The sequence below is a fragment of the Macrotis lagotis genome, chromosome 7 (genome assembly GCF_037893015.1).
Source record: "Macrotis lagotis isolate mMagLag1 chromosome 7, bilby.v1.9.chrom.fasta, whole genome shotgun sequence".
NCBI classification, from domain to species: Eukaryota; Metazoa; Chordata; class Mammalia; order Peramelemorphia; family Peramelidae; genus Macrotis; species Macrotis lagotis.
This window is the reverse complement of record NC_133664.1, coordinates 191,023,211-191,044,283: the sequence shown is the minus strand read 5'-3', so window position 1 is coordinate 191,044,283 and position 21,073 is coordinate 191,023,211. Positions and strand designations below refer to the sequence as shown.

Sequence of the window (21,073 nt, the reverse complement as noted above, 5' to 3'; positions counted from 1 at the left end):
CTTTAGATAATTAATTTTGACATTTTACATTTGAGTGACTTTTTCAAGTTCACATATGAGCTAAGTTACAGAGCCAAGATTTGTACAAAGACTTTGAAACTCCAATCCAATTCTCTTTCCATTTCACTATCATTAGTTAACTTTATGGGAAAATTTTGGGAATAAATACCCATGCCCACATCATAGATATGTATGTATGTATGTATATATATATATATATATATATATATATATATATATATATATATATATATATATACACACACATATACATATACATATATGTATATATGACACACATAAATATAGATATAGAAATATACACACATATACATGCATATAAAATACATAAACATATACATTTATACTCATTTGTATAATTCTTTTAATAATAATAGTTATTGATACTTAATGTGAATTTTACCTTTATAGGATAATTTATTTGCTACTAGTATTCATTTACTCTCTATGTTTGTGTATAAAGAAATGCTGCATATTTATACATATGCACATATAGATAATAATTCACTTATATGTACATCTATATATGTAGTAGCAATGGAAAAAGCATCAAAATGGAATTATTTTATTAATTGAAATAAAGATTTTTATGTCAACTAAAATATATATGATTAACTTAAATTTTCAAAATTTCATATAAGTTGTCCAGTTTTGGTGATCATTTGTTTTTACAATTTGGGGAGAAAAAAGTAGCTCAGAAAAAAACAAAATGAACAGAATGAACATTAAAAGAAAACAGGGCCTTTTGGGGCACTTTCCTGGAAGTATATCTAATCACTATTAAAGCATATAATAGTAACAGTTTCTTAAAGAGTAATATTAAATCTAGTTGTAAATAATCTTTCTTAGCACTTTTTAAAACCAAAATACTCAAAATTAAATACAAAATGTAATTGTAGATAGAGTAATAGTAGTTTTGTGGCCAGAAAAAAAAGAATGTTTTGGTTCAAAATATAAATTATAGGCTTACAATGAAACTTTAAATATCAGTGAATCTAAAAATAAATGCCAACTTTTTTTTAAATAATGAAAGGGAGGACACTTTGGCCTTTCTCTAGTGAAAAAAAAAAAGATATGCACAGTTCTTGTAAAATTTAGTATAGAGTTAGAAGTGTATTTAAAATTAATTGCCAAAATGAGTTAGTACTTCTTTTGATAATAATAGATAAAGCTACTCAATGTAGCTTTTACCTTTAAAAAATAATTTTTATATACTAAGGTATACATATAAAGATATACTAGGGTGTATTTTTGCCCTAAATATCAAATAGATTTTAAAAATTAAGTCATGTATTATTTGGATGATTATGCTTTATGATTATTAAATATTTTCTTCTTTGGAATTCACTTTATATTTACTGTTTTCAAGTTTCTATTTGGGAAAAGTTTCCTTTCCTCTAATTTTTTGAGACTCATTCTTCTCTGACAGCTATGTTTAGAAAAAATTTTGAGTCATTTTTATGTTTCCTAGTTTGTAATGTCACTAAGCAAATGAATCTGCTTGAATGACAATGTAGCAGATTATCATTAATTTGGTATAGCTTGAAAAATGTGCAATTTTCTTTCTTTCCCATTTTCTTTTTAATACTTGATAACCTGTATGTGTATTCTTGATTAAATAAAAGTCACAGATTTAGGTGGAAATGTTAAATTCAATAGAATGTGATTATGATGTTGAACATAGTCTTACCAAAAATATGTTTTTATTTTATTTTTCTTTCAGTCCTCAGGTACAAGTATTACAGTTGATATTGCTGTGATGGGAGAAGCACATGGCCTTATTACAGACCTCCTGGCAGATCCTTCTTTGCCACCAAATGTGTGTACCTCCTTGAGGGCTGTGAGTAATTTGCTTAGCACACAGCTGACTTTCCAATCAATTCATAAGTCAAGAGTGAGTCCTCTGGTTTCCTTCAGTGAAAATTATACCTGTTCTGACTCAGAAGAAAGCTCTGAAAAAGAGAAACTGGCTATTCCCAAGGTATGTACTTATCCTAAGACCCTTATTGTACTTTCCATAAGTCTCTACTTCACTCTAGTACCACAAATACCAAGTACCAAGAAATATTTATAGATTTATGGTTACAATTTTATGAATACAAATATTTCCATCAACAATCATAAATTAGTGCTGAAGGTAAGGGTGATTGTGAATTATAATGACACCCACATATCTATTGCTGAGTGATGGCAGCAAAGAGAAAATATGGAGGTGAAAGTGTGATATAGGAATATCCTCACTTACTTTCCTAAAGTTTTGTATCAAGGAGTTTTTTTGAGAGAATGTTCAGACTGTTGGAGAATATGACCAAGGCTGCAATGTTTCTTGCAGAGTCAGGTCTCAGTTATACTTAGTGGAAGGTGTATGAGAGGGAAAGGTCCGCAATGAAGAAAGGATTATTCTTCATGAAACAGGATTCCAGATGAACAATGGAAGTGGCAGTCAAACTTGGATTGGGACATGAGTAGGGTAGGCTTGAAAAGAATGGAGAAGGTTAATATTATATACAAATATGCATATATAAAATACATAAAATCATTTTATGCCTATTTATATTATCAGTTCTTTCTCTGAAGGCAGATAGTTCTTTCATGTATCCTTTGGAGCTAATTTGGGTATTTATAATAGTCAAAATGACTTAGTCCCTCAAAACCATCTGGGGGGAAATGTATTTACATAACTTTATGATATATTTAGAAAGGAATAGCAAGTTATTCATAATAAATTTGCAGTTTCATGTACAATCCTCATTTTATACTATGCTATGAAAATATTTTTTATTCCATAAATTAAAAATAAAATAAATAAAAATTCAAAATATATTTTTGAAAAAGAAAAAAAAAAGAAAGCATGGAGAAAAGCAAATATTAAACGTCATTGGAGATCATTTAATCCTTGACAGAAGTGAGCAATAAATAAATCACACTCTTCATGTTTGGAGAGGCCAGGGATCTTCTTTGATTATTCCTCCAGACTGGATGAGCAGAGAAGATAGTATTGGAGAGGTAGAAATGAGTATATGATCTAGTGGAAGCATCTTGAGTCTTGATTAACTCATCTGCTTCTCTTTTTTTGTACTTTATTTTTATTTTTCCAACTATATGTAATGAAAGCCTTTTAACCATATTCATAAGCTACACATCTTCTCACCACCCTCCCTTTCTAATTTCCCCTCCCCTCTCAGTGACAAACAGTCTCGTAAAAGTTGTACATTTTGACCTGTCTTTAACATGTTCACAATTTTTTTGTTTGAAGAATTAGGACCAAGGGAAAAGAAAGAAAATCAAACTCATTAGCTTCATTTGGCTTGAGTGGAGACCTGGTGGGTATGTTTCAGGAGATAGGAAGTGGGTTCCTGGGTCTGATAGCATACAACTACTCAGCCTGTTTCTTATTATATTAATAATAATATTATGCCATACATTATATCATAGTCTTTAATTTTTAAGCCACACAATTTAAGTTGATGCTTCTTCAAGTTTATTTATATGTAAATTCTCTTGGACCTTACTGATTGCATAATGGTAAACAAAATTGCCATGCCTCCATGTTCCAAAACCTAACTAACATCAGAAACTGAATTGAAAACAATGTGCACTAAAGGATGATAGCCATAAGAATTTCATTGAAATGATCAAATGCCTATGGTTCTATGCAAAGCAATGTCAGAAGTGAACCAGACAAGTGTTAAGATCTATTGATGGGACAAATAGTCTTCCTTCACCAAAAAAAAAAAAAGTCAAAGCTGAAAACAATAAACTCTTTTCCTTGGTGAATATAGGAGAAGGTCTAAAATTTCCATGATTTCATTTGATCCTCATAACAATTCTAGGACAGAAGTGCTACGATTATCTCCATTTTTCTATGAGGAAACTGAGGGAAACAGAGCTTAAGTGACTTTTCCAAGATCACACAACTAGCAAGTATATGAGGTCAGACACTTTGAAGATAAATCTTCTTGACTCTAGGTCTGTTTCTTTGTCTACTGTGCCATTTAATCAACTAGAAATTTAGAGTTCCATCTGGTACTGGCTAAGAAATAGAGTAGAATAGACTAGGTGCAAAAGAGAAATGCAGGAAATGATGATAGTAATTTTCTGTTTGTTAAACCCAAAGAGCCCTGTTTCTGGGATAAGAATTCTCTTCATTAAAAACTATTGGAAAGGGCAGCTTAGGTGGCATTGTAGATAAAGTATCAGTCCTGGAGTCAGGACAACCCAAGTTGAAATCTGGCCTGACACTTGATAATTACCTAGCTGTGTGACCTTGGGCAAGTCATTCAAGTAACTCAAACTGCCTTGCCAAAAAAAACTATTGGGGAAAATTGGAAATTAGTATGGCAGAAACTTGGATTAGACCAACATCTCACATCCTATACCAAGATCAAAATGGGTACAGGATTTAGACATAAAAGACAACATTATAAGCAAACTAGGAGATCATAAAATAGTTTACCTGTACAATCTATGGAAAAAAGAAGCAGTTTATGACCAAGGAAGAGATGGAGGACATCATTAAAAACAAACTAAATAATTGTGATTACATTCAATTAAAAAGCTTTTGCACTAACAGAACTACTGTAACCAAGATCAAAAGAAATGTAGTAAACTGGGTAGCAATTTTTACAACTAGCATTTCTGACAAAGAACTCATTTCCAAAATATATAGAAGACTCAGTCAAATTTATAAAAAAAAGTCATTCCCCAGTTGACAATTGGTTAAAGGATCTGCAAAGGCAATTTACAGATGAGGAAATCAAAGTGATCCATAGTCATATGAAAAATTGCTCCAAATCATTACTAATTGGAGAAATGCAAATTAAAACATCTCTGAGGTACCACCTCACACCTCTCAGACTGGACAATATGACCAGAAAGGACAATGATCAATGTTGGAAGGAATGTGGGAAATCTGGGACACTTATACATTGTTGGTGGAGCTGTGAACTCATCCAGCCTTTCTGGAGAGCAATTTGGAAATATGCCCAAAAGGCAACAAAAATGTGTATACTCTTTGATCCTGCAATAGCACTACTAGTTCTATACCCTGAAGAGATTATGAAAAAGGGTAAAAACATCACTTGTACAAATATATTCATAGCAGTTCTGTTTGTGGTGAGAAAGAATTGGAAATGGAGTGAATGTCCATCAGTTGGAGAATGGCTGAACAAATTGTGTTATATGTATTTCATGGAACACTATTGCAGGAGGCGTGGGATTTCAGAGAAGCCTAGAAAGATTTGCATGAGTTGATGCTGTGTGAAACAAGCAGAACCAGAAGAACATTATGCACCAAAACAGGGTGATGTTCAACCTTAATGGACTTGGCTCCTTCCATTAGTGCAATAATCAAGGACAATTTTAGGGTATCTGCAACAGAGAATGCCATCTTATCCAGAGAAAGAAATGTGGTGTTTAAGCAAAGACAAAGATTACTACCTTCAATTATTTTTTCTCAAGGATATGATTTTTCTCTCAACATATTCAACTTTGATCAATGTGCAGCATAGAAACAATGTAAAGATTATCATACTGCCTTCTGTGGCGATCAGGAAGTGAGGGGAGGGAAGGAAGGGTTGGGGTGAAATTGTAAAATTCAAAACCTTACAAAAATGATAGGTAGAAAGTATTATTGTAGATAATTGGAAAACAAATGAAATAATTATTTAAAAAAAAAGCAATATAGAGTACGAACTTGGCACAACAGATTCCAGATATTGGAGAATCCAAAGGAACAGGAAAGCAAGCAATTAGAAAGACTACAACTAGGAAATGACTAGATTGGACAAAGAAAGAGTAGACAAGAAAAATCATAGGTTATCTTTTAGAATATGAAAACAAATAAATTATGAGTTGGTTATCAATATCTTTTTGATTTTTTAAATTTTTTTGAGGTTTATTTTTTTGCAAGGCAATAGGGTTAAGTGACTTACCCAAGGTTACACATCTAGGTCATTATTAAGTATCTGAGGCCCTCCTGACTCCAGGGCCAGTGGTCTATCCACTATGCCCCCAAGCCACCCCTATATCTTTTAACATTATATTAAAAAGGACTACATTGCAGTTCTTTTAAGATTTGGAACTGAATCTTTAACCACCCTTTATCAATCTGACATCATAGCATCCTTCAAAAATCATCTTTTTTCGATTTTGGAGTAGGTATAGATAAAGAATAAGCGTCACATCTATGGTCCCAGTCATCTAGTATTAAACATCTGTTGTGTCATTACTGTTCTCGGTGTCATAGGTACACATTCAATGAATGAAATAGTTATCATTCTCAAAAAGTTTCCATTCAAATGGGGGAAAACTAAATATCTAAGTATATACTGAATGAAAATAAGCACAGCCAACTGAAATAGCAACCAGGTAGTTTAGGGGAGAAGGCATTCATAGATAGATAAAGAAAATCTTGAACATGTTGAAAGAAAAGAACAATTCTGTGAACCAGAGGTCATGAAAGAAGGGAGGAATAGAATTGAAAGATGGACTGTATCATATATTATAGTGTGAAAAACAGAGAAAAGGCTAGTTTGTCTGGGGTAATAAATGGTTTGATAGGGCACAGTGTACAATGAGCCTGAAACCAGGTTGCATATTGAGGAAGGAAGGAAAGAAGGAAGAAAGTAAAGAAGGAAAGAATATATGTAGGGAGGGATGGAAGAAGAAAGGAAATAAGGGAACAAAGTAGGAAGAAGAGGGATGAAAGAAGGAAAAGAGAAAGGAGAGGAGAAAAAGAAAGGAAGGAAAAAAGGGAGGAAGGGAGGAAGGAAGGAAGGAAAATATAGAAGAGAGGGAAGAAGGAAGACACCTAAATAAATATCTGAGGCTAGATTTAAGCCCAGATTTTCCTGACTTCAGATCTAGCACTTTATCTGTGTTCTACTGAACTGGCAATATTTATTCCTAAAGGAAATAGTGATCCACTGGAATTTAGCATGAATTTAATTAAATCATTTTAAAAATTACAAGTGGCAGATGCATTATTATAACCCAACTTTCAATTTTTAGATTCTTTCTTATCCTACTGACTTTTAAGCAAACATTCAAACCTTTTAAAGGGTTCAAAGATCATGCCTCTTCTTAAATTCCTAATTGTGACCTTTTTCTCATCTTTAGATAGACGAATCTCTTAACAACAGCTCACATATTTGTAAACTATAGTTGATGTGACTGAACTTTTGGTCTATCAGAAATGGCCCTCAAGGAGCCACTAGGGCCACCATCATTGGTATATCATGATAGTAGTGGATATTCACATTAATTTCAAATCCTGGCTAAAATTCTATCTTCTAGAGGAAATTTCCCCGTCTCTCAATTCTGGGACTTGCCCTTTGTTTATTATTTCCCATTTATCCTGTATATAGCTAGTTTGTACATTTATATCTGTGTGCATTTGTTTCCCCATCAGACTGTGAGCTTCCCAAAGGCAGACATTGCTTTTAGCTTTTCTTTGTATCTTCAGTGTGCCTGTCACGTAGTAGGGACTTAATATTTTAACTAACTGACTACCTTAGTAGTAACTACTTCTAGGGGAAAGCTACCAGTTCAAACAGCTTCTTTTGATATCAAAAAACTTATTTAGAATTAATGTTGTCACAGTTCTAGGGAATGTGGGATGAGAAGAAAAGGGGTTTAAGTGGAGACAGGAAGAGGTGGAATATAGCTAATAATTACCTTATACTAGCTACTGTTTCCAAAGTAAAAGGACTGGAAGACAATGAAATCCTTTTGCTTTCTTCATTCTCTCACTTTAAATCCTGTAGTAGTGATGATAGTAATAGCAAATGTTTATATGTAGCACTTTACTTTTATTACATGTCAAATACATTATTGCATTTGCGTTTCCCTACAACCATGTGAGCTAGGCACTAAAATATTGTTTTGAATTCTATTTAGCAGATGAGGAAATGAGGTTCAGAGTGATTAAGTGATTTCATTGTGATCACATATGTCAGAACTAGGATCTGGACCCTGGAAACATTATCCAAAACATTGTGCTATCTCTCATTTACCTATAACCAAGTTGCATTTTTGACAGCAGAAGAACAATAGACTCATAGAATAAGTCATGCCCTCTACCTTGCCGGTAATTATGTTTAAATAAAAGAATTCAGATCAAATCAAGTATTTATTGAATGCCTGCCATTCAGAACTCCTTATTAGGTACGAAAGTTAACTAAACCATTCGCTAAATTTTGTGTTCCTGGAATAAACATTCCTTAAAGTGTGCTAATATGAATCATATGTAGGCTTAAATGATATCCATTGACTTATCTGTCTTTGCAGGATCATCTCAGAAATTATAGAGGCTACTCTGTGCTTCCAATATTTGTTTGGACTTTGATTGATGAGCCCCTCACTTCATTTATATTTCAAATTTTAACTTAAATGTTTCCTCATACATTTTTACCAGAAAATTGTTTTTCATACCCATTGGAGTACAATTATTTTTTTAGACTTAAGAGTATTCAACCAATGTGAATTTTTTTTAATAAAACTATGTGCATTTTTAATAAAAACTCTGTCTCTTGTTCCTATGCCAAGATACATTTTTGATGTAGAAGAATATTGAAATAATAATTATTATCCTCCTCTTAGCGTCTGAGAAGGAGTTTGCCACCAGGATTACTGAGACGGGTTTCATCTACTTGGACAACCACCACCTCAGCCACAGGCTTGCCAACACTGGAGCCTGCACCAGTGAGGAGAGACCGGCCTGGCAGTGGCAAATCTCATGAAGCACCATCATCCAGGTTAGAAAATTCCACTGTTTCTTATTCCTTGGGACAATTTTGAACTTCTGGATCCAACCAGAAATGAGATTTAAGGAGAGTGAAAGCTTTTAAGGGTGAGTTGGTAGGATGCTATCTAGAGAGGAATTAAAAGCTAATGTTTTACTGTTTTTTTCTGTTAAAGAAATCTTGAGGAACGAAGCAAGGTGATTGAGTTTCTCTTCTATAAGGCAAATTGACATTGATAGATACTTAAAATAGAGATTTGAGTTCCTTGAGTGTATGAAGTGTTGATTTGTTTATTTTTTAATTTTTTATATTTTCCAGTGCATAATACAGTACCTCTTACACTGTGAACATTAATAATTGCATATTGACTGACGGACTTGGTGGCAGGAGAATCTTGATTAAAATCCTGTGTCATATTTCTGCTAGCCATGGAACTTTGAATGTCACTTAACCTTTCTCAAATTCAGTTTCCTCATCTTTAAAATAGGGATATATCTAGAAGAAATTTAAAAAGGGGAAAAGTCCCACATGTTCCAAAATATTCGTAGCAACTCTTTTTGTAATGGAAATGAATTGGAAATTGAGGGGATGCCCATCAATTGAGGAAATGGTACCTGAATACTATGGAATATTATTGTTTTATAAGAAACCATAAATAGTCAGACTCTAGAGAAGCATGGAATGACTTATGGGATCTGATGCTGAGGAAAGGGAGTAGAGCCAAGAGAACAATGAACACATCAATAACAACACTGAGGTGAACAACCTTAATGGAAGCAGGTCCTCTGGGCATTTCAGAGAGCTAGGACAATTGTATTAGATCAGCTATGGACATTATTATCCCCATTCAGAGAAAGAAAAAAACAAAACAAACACACACACACACACACACACACACCCCTTCAGAATCTGATGAAAACTTTATAAGAATTTTCTCTTATGTATCTCTTTCCCTTAATCCTAATTAATTTTCATACTGAAAATCACTAATGGTTAAACCTGTTTATCAAAATATGTATGTACAATGCCAACCTGACTGTTCGTTGCTGGGGGAGGGCGGTGGTAAGGGAGGGTGGAAGGAAATTTTGTAACATAAGCATTTATATGTACATATGGATAAAAATAAATAAATTTTAAAAAAGAAGACTAGAGGGAAAGTGGGGATAATTATGGAGACAAGCTGAAGAAGAAAGAAGGGGATAGATTCAAACGTACCTGTAGTGAGTGCTAAGCCTTCCCAGGGCTATTGAGAGGACCACATGAAATAATATTTATAAAACATCTAGTATAATTGCTGGCACATAATACTTGCTGTTTAAATGTTAGTTATTAATATTATTTCCTGATGAGCACCTTCAACTTCAATCTGCTAGATTATGGTCACTAAAAGGCCTCTCTCCCAGTAAAGATTAATCTAGCTGCATTTTTAGCATTAGACAAAAAAGTTATTTATCTTCACACAGTTAAGGGAGCTACTATTATCCCTCTAAGGTTAGAAATTTCCTGGATCCCTTATGATTTGATTTGAAAATAAATTTCAACCAGAATAATTGATAAGGCCAAAACAACTATCCTTCAAACTCCTACTCACCTTCCTGCCTTTATTATTTGTTCATAGCCAACCCACTCCTGGGCTTTCACGAGTGAAGTAAAAGTAAAACAAATTTAGATTTAAGGTGAAAGTCTGGGAAAGAAAGATATACTACATAAATTTTCTTGGAGGGACCCAAGCCTATCTAGAAATACTAATTTGTAAATGTTCTAAAAGAGACAAGAGACAGAACAAATTCACTACTTTTACTTTTCTTCTTAGAGTATTAAATAATTGTCAGTCAGAAAACTGTGAGTTTTTTTTTTTTTGGTGGAAGTGGGCTAGGTAGTGATTATTCAGATATGTAACTTAATACTTTTTCATTTGGCTATGCTATTTTGCCCTCATATAGAAGGGCCAGTATGGTATAGTGTATAGAACTGGGTACAAATTCTGTTTCTCACAGATACAGAATGTTTGAGCCTGGGTAACTGACAACCTCTAAATGCTCAAAGAAACTCTTAAAGAGTGTAAGTAGCAGAAAGGGGACTGACTTGAATTGATAAAGAGGATTCCCTCAACTGAGAGTCTGTTTTTTGTTTTTTGTTTTTTTTTTTACCAATAAGATCACATCCCTGTATTATATAGAATTACAGATTTAGAGCTGGAAAGGACATCATAGACAATCTAGCGCAAATCCTTTCATTTTCCAAATCGGGAAATTTAGTAAGTTTCTAGTGATTTGTCCTAGGAAAAAACAAAAGAACAGTGATTTGCTTTAAAAACCCTAAGGTTTCTTAATTTAGGGTCTTTTCCAAATGCTACACTGCCACCTTCTGTCCTTTTTACAAAACGCTCATAGAAATGAACAGATTAAACATACTACAGAGAAAAATTCAAGTTCTTCAAAGCTACACTGTTCATAAACACATAGTAATATTGTTTCTATTAAAAATATTTTGATAGCTTTGAAATGTTTTTGGTATTAGGGGTAAGAGCCTTTAGTACCAGATTTTATTCAGTTTCTTTGATCTTGAGTCTCTTCCCTACCAAATTTGATGTTTCTTTACCTTTCTCTTTCCATATCTACCCCCTTTTGAGACTTTGATCAATCTATAAGCAAACAATTACTCATTAACTATTATGTAATATGCACTGTGCTATGACCTTGTGATAGAAAGAAAACTAAGAAATAGCCCCTGTCCTCAAGGAGCTTAAATTCAGTTGGAGAATTGTATTCTAAATCTTAAGGACAAAGATGATTTACAACCTTGGAAAAACAGTCCCTGGGGAGTTGAAAGGTTGCATTAAATGTCTAAACTTCATTATATCCTAAACACATTAATATCCCAAATACTGACAGAGCAGCAAAAATTACACTAAGAACAGTAACAATCTCTGGTTTTTCTTTCACCACATGACTAATATGGAAATATGCTTAATATGATAGTGTGTGTGTCTAAACTTTCAGGCAGATTGTTATCTTAGGGAGGAAGGATGGAAGGGAGGAAGGGAGAAAATTTTGCAAAAATGAGGATTTAAAACTATACATATAATTTGAAAAAATACTATTAAGATAAAAAACTATGAAGTACAAAAGAAATACAAAAAATCCTATAGTAAAACTGATACCTATATAGTAATTTGTGTGTTGCAAAGCACTTTATATAATCATGTTTAATCCTCACAACAGTCACATTAAGTATGCATTCATTATTATCCCTATTTTATTCGAAGTAACTATGACTCAGAGAGTTCAAATGGTTTGCCCTTAGTCACCCTGCAAGTGTCAGGGTCAGGATTTGAATTCCTCTGATCTGGATTTCAGGTTCATCACTTTATCTTCTCTTCTATCATTTCTGATAGTTATCTTAATAAATTGCTTTTTTTTCTTTATCTTATTCCAGAGTCAAATTTTTAAAATCATACTCATGTTGTAAAGGTAGTGAACTATGCAAGCTAAAGAAGTAGAAGTCATATTGACTTTTAGAACTAACTTTCATTTGTGTTTCTGAAATATGGAAACTATCAACAAAACTCTGACAAAACCTATGGTCAAAATTAGCATTTAAGATTATATTTAAGGCATATCTAGATACATGCAGTGAACAAGATCTGCTTCACTACAAGTTAGATGAACTTTCCTTGTAATACACAGTGAGTCAAATAATAGAAAAAAATGAAATGACAAAAGAGAATGCTGTTTGGACATATTAGGGATAGTTCTAGTTCAAAAGATTCTGATTCTGTTGATTCTAAAATTACGACCATAAGCAAAATGACTAATATTAGACAATAGAAGATAAATCAAATAAGAACAACTGTAGCTGTTTCTCTGATAGGTTGGTACAGTAGAAAAGATGATGAATTTTATGTCAGAGGATTCAAATCCTGGCTCTGCCAATTATTCCCTGCTATAAACTTAACGAAGTTGCTTAACCTCATTTTCTCACCTTTAAGATGAGAGAGTTGCAGTATATGTTCCCTAAAATACCTTCCAACTCAATATTTACACTGTTATCTCATACTATAAGTATTTATGATTCTCTTTCAGTATATGTTATATATATTTCTGCTGTGCTGTTGATTCTTTTTAGTTTTATCAAAACTGTACCCCTAATATTAGAAATAATGTTACTTGAATGTAATTGTATAATCTATACCAGATTACTCCTCATCATGGGGATGGGGAAATAATGGAGTGAGATAAACAAATGTGGAACTCAAAAGCTTACAAAACGATGACTATTGAAAACTGTCTTTGCAGTTTTGAAAAAGATAAAATAACATTAAAAAAGAAAAATAAATGCTGTTACTTTTTAGGTTAAAATTAAATAATGAAAATTAAAGAGGCAAGAGGTTATCATGTTAATTCATAAATTATTGAGTTATTAAATATTATTTTGAATACACTAGTACACATGATAGTTTAATATATAATTAAATATTTGAAATATTAAGATAGAGTCTCATCAGAATAGTCAGTTTAACAAAAATGACAAAAAATATGTGGTAACTGACAACAAATATGAATTGGTCAGTGACAAACCTTTCCATGGGCAAGGTAGTATTATCCTTTTTTTCAACTGTGTTTCTTTCAGATTCTTTCTGAAAAACATAATTTTGATATGTTGGAAAGAGAGATTTTAAAATTTTCTAATTTTCAACCCAAGTATATGTGTGTTTTTACAACTGCACTAAAATAGAAGCTGAATTTTGCAAACATGTGTATATGAGAATGTTGGTAAAAAAATGTTTCTGTTAGCAAACCATATCCAGTCTGACTTATAAGCCAATTCATTAGATCAAGTCTGCCTCAATAGCTATTTAATGATGTCTCTTTTTATATCCTTTTCTTAAAACAGTGCTGTTAGTCCTGATTCTTGGAATTTGATGACCATGACCAAAAGCAGGTCCTTCTCTACTTCCTATGCTGTCTCTGCAGCTAATCATGTGAATTCTAAAAAGCAAAGTCGACCAGGTAAGTAAATCATTGCTCAGTGTGTTCTCAATTGAATACATTTGGTTGTCACTTAAAAGTTATATGCAGCAAATTATTAGTAAAAATCATTTTACCACAAAGATTTTGCACAGGATTCACCAAGAAATACATTCATGATGTTCTGGGTTTTGATTTGACTGTTAAGAGAAAAAAATTCATATCTTCCCAATTTATTACCATTTGCCATTTAAAGTTCCTCACTTATTGATACTGTGTGTTGTATAACTGGAATAAGTTTTACAAGATTTCATGTTCTAATACTCATAGCGCAAATGACAGTTGGGGTTCAAATTAAAGATTACCTTGAACAACATCATCTTGTAAAACAAAGGACTTGATGTATCAATGATCTACTGATACCAGTTAGTATTCTTTTTCTAAAACATTCTTTACATGAATGATACTAATTACTAGTAATGAACCCATATATATAATATATATATGTATATATACACACACACATATATATATATACACATACATATATATACATATACATGTATGTATGTATTCAAGGAAATGCCAATTCTAAGCATAATGTATTTTTTTTTTTAGTTTTTGCAAGGTAAATGGGGTTAAGTGGTTTGCCCAAGGCCACACAGCTAGTTAATTATGAAGTGTCTGAGGTCGGATTTGAACTCAGGTACTCCTGCCTCTCCAGGGCTGGTGCTCTATCCACTGTGCTACCTAGCTGCCCCCATAATGCATTTTAAAGACAAAAAATATATTTTCTTTACTCCTTATTACTTACTTACATTAAAGACATAACAAGAAACTTGTTATTGTTCAATATGTAAATACTTCTGTGATTTTGGCAAGTGTAGTAGCTCAGAAAACCTGGTCTCAAATTCTGCCTCTGAAGTCATTTGATCCCTTTGAAGCTCAATTACTCAACTAGATAAATGAAGGAATTGTATTTGATCTTCTCTACTATATCTTCCATCCCTTAATAGTGCCCCTAGCAGGATTGGTAGGGGTAATTCCCTTAATCTCAGGACCTTTAGTTGAACCACAGGTTGCAAAAAAGTAGAACTTGGGAAACTTGGGAATTATTTCTCACCTCTGAGATCTTTTTTTATGTCCATTTCAAGAAAATATTTTTAAGGGGAGATCAAATGCTTATAATGTTTTTATAAATAAGCATTATAATTCTTCCCAGAGTTTGGCAAATAGTACAGCAAGAACAGTGTGCATTTCAGGGAAACTTGTAGCACATAGTACCAGATGATTAGTTACTTCTCTCAAGTAAAGTTATAAGGTTTAGGAATTTCTGGGAGTAGTCCCATCTATATCACACTAGAGTCAGAATAAGAGAGAGATGCCCCACTATTTGACATTTTCCCCTCCATATGAGAAAATACTTTTCAAATAACCCTGTGCATCATAATAACTGGAAATCTATTAATTTCCAATTAACACTACAAAAAAGTATTTTTTTTCCCGTTGAGAGGATGGGAAAGAAAGAACATAAATGATAATTGAAAAATAAAAGAATAAAAAATAAATTTGCATTCAACAAATAGCATTTCTGAAGTTTTCCTTGGGTTCTAGAAGATTTATGCCAGTAACATAAAATAAAAGGCAAGTTGGATCCTTAAGAAACAACTGCCAATGAATCAGTTCTTTGATTCTAAGCTCCTTGAGGGGTCTATCTTTTGCCTCTTATTGTATACTCAGCATTTAGCACAGAGTCTATCAAATGCTTAATAAATTTATTGATTAATTATTTTTATTGAATTCATCATTAATTTCCTCTATTGTTCCAGGTACTGTACACATAAATGCAAAAGTTCTACTCCCCTGCCTTTCCCCCCCACCTTCTGCTCTCCCTTCTTGATAGCCAACTACCTAGTACTAATATATATTTTAGCCATGTATTCCTAATTCTACTCATTAGCCTCATCCTACGTATCTACCTTTTAGGAACTCCACTTCTTGGATAGAGCAACATTTTATTGTAGATATAAACTTTCTAATTTAGAAGGATAATACAGCAGAACTTACATGCTTGTAAGAGCTAGCAATTTTTTTCTGTGAGTACATCAATCTGTTCTTCTGAAGAATAAATCTTGTTCATCTTAAGAAGAAGGAACCTCCCAAAATGCAAACTAACCAACCAAATAACTATAAAAAAGGAAAAGGACCAAAACCAAAACCAAAGCTTTTAGGTAAAAGGATTTGGAATTAATAGTTCTGGGTTTGAATCTGTTCTGCTGTGCTCTTTGATATCTGTATGTCCTTGGACAAACAAATTTTCTTTTCTGAGCTTTTAAAACCTTGTTTTTTAAAAATGATAGAACTGGATTGTTGATGTCCAAGGTCATATTAGATATTATAGTCCTAAAACACAAAATCAAAATGCATTCAATTTCTAATGGCAAAATAACATAAGAACATTGGTTTTCTTTATGAAAAATGCCTTTGCCAAGCTTTGTCAAAATAATGACAAATATTCCCTTTTCTATATCTGTTTTGTTATTATAGTCTCAAGCAAAGGTGTCATAGCCAGAACATAATAGTCTGAGTTAAGATATCAGGTAAAAATTATGTATTGGCATTATTGGCTTGATTATTAAGGTACATCAACACAATTAATCAATATATTAGAAAAAATATGAAATATTTGTAACATTTCACATGTATATTCACTTTAGCTCTGCTAGAGGAGTTGGGGAGAATTGTCTTGTCATATCTTTTCTTTAGGGTCATGCTTGTTCTCTGTAATTTTGAAACATTCATTTCTGGTTATTTTATGGTTGCTGTTTTTCTTCAGTTTATATTGTTATGGTCATTGTGTATATTGTATTCTTATCTCTTCTTCTCTGAGACTTTTTGTCAGTTTACATAGTCCTTCCATGCTTCACTACTCATCATATTTTAACAGCAATATTCCAGTACAGTTGTGTAACAATATTTATTTGCTTATTATTCAGTTAATGAGCATCTCCTTGTTTCAAGTTTTTTGCTAATACTAAAAGTTCTGCTATAAATATTTTTGTATATGTGGATATTTTTTCTTATCAGTGACTAGCCTAGTAGTGGAATCTCCGATTCAAAGGGGTAGGTATATTTTTGACATAATACTGAATTGCTTTCCAAAATGGATATACTGATACATAGCTAAATAAACAATGTATTAATCTGCCTAGATTCTACCATTCCCTGCAACATGGACTATTACTATCTTTTATGATCTTTGCCAATTTGCTGAGTATAAGTTAACACTTAAGAGTTGTTTTTGCTATTCATTTCTCTAATTAATCATTTAGAGTATTTTAATAAAGTTTTAAAATTATTTATCCCTCATTTTTCAAATTTTATTTTTGTCAACATTTGGAGGTAATAAAACTAGAATACTAAATAATTTATCTGGAGAATCCTCACTCAGTAACATTAATCATTATATAGACCACTATTAAACTTTTTAATGGCTGCTTTCCTATTAATTGCCATTTTACTAGAGCCTTATCCCACAAGATACAATAATATTTTAGACACCTTACTAGGTTTTTTTTGAAATTTTGCAAGGCAATGGGGTTAAGTGGCTTGCCCAAGACCACACAGCTAGATAATTATTAAGTGTTTAATTCAGGATTTGAACTCAGGTCCTCCTGACTCCAGGGCCAGTGCTCTATCCACTGTGCCACCTAGCTTCCCCACCCTACTAGATTTTTAAAGTTAATATTTAACCTAGCAATTTCAATTTGTCAAAGTTATTATAGAAAGTACTATTTTTCTGCCATTGATCAGAGTAGATGGTTTCTGTGGTCCCTTCCAGCTCTGAAAGTCTACAATTCTGTTGCTTAAAAATTTAAAGTTTTATGTGTGTGTGTGTGTGTGTGTGTGTGTGTGTGTGTGTAAAATTATGTCTTCTGTCATACTTCCAAACCCTGGAATTTCCTTTCTACTTCCACTTTTGGGAAATCAATGCTGGTCAGTCTTTTTTGTCTATCTCTAGAAAGTCATGAAGAATTTAATGTCTTTAAAACTCCTCCTCTTGAGTTACCTAACTCATTTCTGGAATTCTTCCTTGGAAATATTGGGATCTTTTGCCCTTTTAAAAAATGAATAGAGTTTCTTGGATGAAATAAATTTACAAGCTGGAACAAGTTAGACAGGACTTTTATCACTCTGCTGTGACCCTAACATTTTTTTTTCTTTGACCTGTATGTTTTATTCATAGTCAGATAATCCTTAACTTTTTTCCCAAATAATAAAATGCCTTTCTCTCTTCCTCTCCCCCAAAATAATTCTTATATAAAAAATTAGCAAGAAAACTTGCAGAGTAACGTGTTTCTAATGGAACACAACCCTAGACTAACAAGTTATCTCAGTTGCATATCTCCCTTCTTCTACAAATTGTAAGAAAACCTTTAGGAGAATATACCCTTATGGGTATAGGAAGATTTCCCCCTTGTTTTATCTAGATATTATCTTCTTTTAATATTTCTTCTGGTTTGGTGTAATAAAGGAGAAAAACAATAAGGTCTTATAAACTGAAGTTTTGAAGGCCAACCAAAGAAACCTAACCTTAGTTTAGCTTTTATGGTCCCAACTTTGGGTGGAGGTGGACATCTCTAAGGAAACATAGAGGAAAGAGAAGCAGATAAGAGGAAAGTTATATATAGTATTAGTATGTGCACAGAAAAAAGTAGAGCTGAAAAAGCAATAGACTAAGGGCTAAAATAAGGGAAAAGAGCCAGAGATAGAAAGTGGGATTAAAGTCATGAATAAAAACACTAATAAAAACGGGGAAAAGTTCCAGGGTGGGGAATCTCTTATTTGAGAAAGGTAGCTAAATGATTTGGCTCATCCAATCTGCTTTGTCTTTTGACTGCCTCATACAGTCATTTGTTAGCTAGTCACATATGTAAGAAGACTGAACCACAAACTGCAAGAAATCTTTGATTAACACATAGAAATTTTTCTTTGAACACACTGAGTTTATTGGTCTGTCATTAAGTCATAGAATTTTTTAAACTTCTCTTATTCATATTTATCTCATATGAGATAGTCATTTCCTGAACTGTTATAAATTGGTTCCACTTTTTGGCAGAACTCACAACTACCTCCACTACTGTAAGTTAAACTTAATTTTCCTTATTAAAAGGCAGAATTGAGAAATGTTTTTTTCTGAAATTTAAAATGAAAAATTAATATTTTAATTTTTAATTTTTTACTTTTAAATATCTTTATAAAAATAGAAGAGCCTGGGGGACAACCAAGTCATTTTCCTGTGAAAATATAACAGAATCTTTTATTTATCAGAACTTCTGGTCTCTTTCTTGTTCAATTAAACTTGGACTGAGAAAGTTTTTACAGCAAAAAAAAAAAAAAAACAGATGGAGTCACTTAAATAATTTCCCTCCAGAATTGTTTATCTTCTTTTGATTGCTCAAAGTTACTTGTGTCATGACACACATTTTCTCATGCTCTCATAAGTAAGGAATTAAGGGTTACATTACTCAAAGGAATTGGAATTTACTCTTCCTCTAGTTGCATTCTTTAAAATATTTTCATTTTATGTATTTTCCTGCAGGATGTTTTGAATCATACAAATATCATATTTTGTTGTCCATGCTTTTTCACAAAGCTTATTTTAAATTGGCATAAGCATAGAATAAAGATAGAGATTTAGCCAATATTTTCTTGGTATAAGTAAGTCCCAAACTATGAAACTCCCTCTTTCAAAGCCAGTTTGAACATTCCCTGGAAATTTTATTCTTCAAGAGCAGCTGCCTTGTAACACTGAAAAGTTAACAGTTGTCCCAAGAGTACATTGCTAGTATATGTCCAAGGCAGAACTTGAACCCTGATCTTCCTAGTTTTGAGGATAGCTCTCTATCCTGCATGCCACATGGCCAGTAAAAATCTATCTCTCTGCATTTATATGTAGCCTACTTTTGGATCATAAGACTAAAAGGGAATTTGGGAGATGATATAGCCCATCCTTCTAAATTCAAGCAGAATATACTTTTAGGGATAGGGATAGGTGACAAGACTTCTGATTTCATTGATGCTATGTCCCAGTGAGAAATTGATTCTATCAATGTAAATTGAAACTTTCTCAGTAACTTAAAATCTAAGTAATGTCTAGAGCACTAAGAATTTAAATGACTTATTTATGGTTATGTGTTAATATGTGTCAGAGAAAGGGTTTAAACAGATGTCTTTCTGGCTCTGAGGTTTCTACCCACTACCCCAGGATGTTACACCATACTTAAGCCTTATCTTGTTATTTAAATTATTGTTGTACAGATTTTTTTTTCTATAACTAGTTTCTAGTGACTGATTTTCTAGCTTTATTAGTTCATAGTATCATTTTCAGTTTTCATTTGTCATTATTATCAAAATTAGAACTAATGAAGTGCTTTAGGTTTTACAAAGTGATTTACAAATATTAGCTCATTTTATCTTCAAAACAGCTGAGAGTAGGTGCTATTATCATTGCCAGAGGTAGATAGTTATTTAAGTGATTTGCTGAATGCAAAACAAAGCATACTATGTTTACTTTTAAAAATTTCTTTTATGTTTTTTCTTTCTATGTTTTTCCTACTTAGTTCTTAATCTTCTTTCATAAAAATGACTAATATGAAAATATTCTAAACATGATTATCCTTGGACAGTCTATATCAGATTGTCTACTGCCATGGAGGGGGAGAATGGAAGGAGGATGGTAGAAAAATGTGGAACTCAAAATCTTGCAAAAGGATTAATATTGAAAACTATCTTTGCAGGTAATGGGAAAAATAAAATAAAAGCTTTGTTAAAAAAAAAAGAATGTGACTTGTAGGTTCCCAAAGTTATTAAAGGTCTGTATTTGAATTTAGGTCTTCCTTTCTCCCATGTCTGCTGTTCTATCCACTGAGTCAACTAACTTCCTTAGCTATAATCACTTGATAAAATCCTTCCTATTCTTGAGAAACAGGTTTGGAATATATATTCATTTTAGAATTAGTAGATTGAAATATATCATTCCTCATGCTTTCTAATTAAAACAATTATAATGAGATACTAAAACAAAATCAGGGTACTTTTTAATAATAAAAATAGCAAAACATCTTTATAGAGTGCTCATTTTATCTATTTTTTTACTTTGGACTAGTGAATTCATTCAGCTACATCTTGGTCTCTTTTCTTATAAAATCAAAATACTGTTTCTTTTCATGGTGTTGTCAAGATCAAAGTTCGTTAAAGTGTTTGAAATATTCAGACAAATAGCATAACCAACAGACAGAGCAAAGCTATTCCATCTGGCACAATGTTTGTTTTAAT

The 21,073-nt window shown here is 32.4% G+C and overlaps 1 protein-coding gene across 2 annotated transcripts in view; it reads left to right on the top strand.

Moving 5' to 3' along the window:
• The window catches only part of PDE3A (phosphodiesterase 3A), a 399,420-nt gene that overhangs the window by 249,862 nt on the left and 128,485 nt on the right, over positions 1-21,073 (top strand). For both annotated transcript variants that reach the window (XM_074194319.1, XM_074194320.1), the window contains 3 exons: positions 1,745-2,002; positions 8,623-8,777; positions 13,662-13,777. In XM_074194319.1, coding sequence (XP_074050420.1) covers positions 1,745-2,002; positions 8,623-8,777; positions 13,662-13,777 — 529 coding nt within the window. The remainder of the gene's footprint in view (positions 1-1,744; positions 2,003-8,622; positions 8,778-13,661; positions 13,778-21,073) is intronic.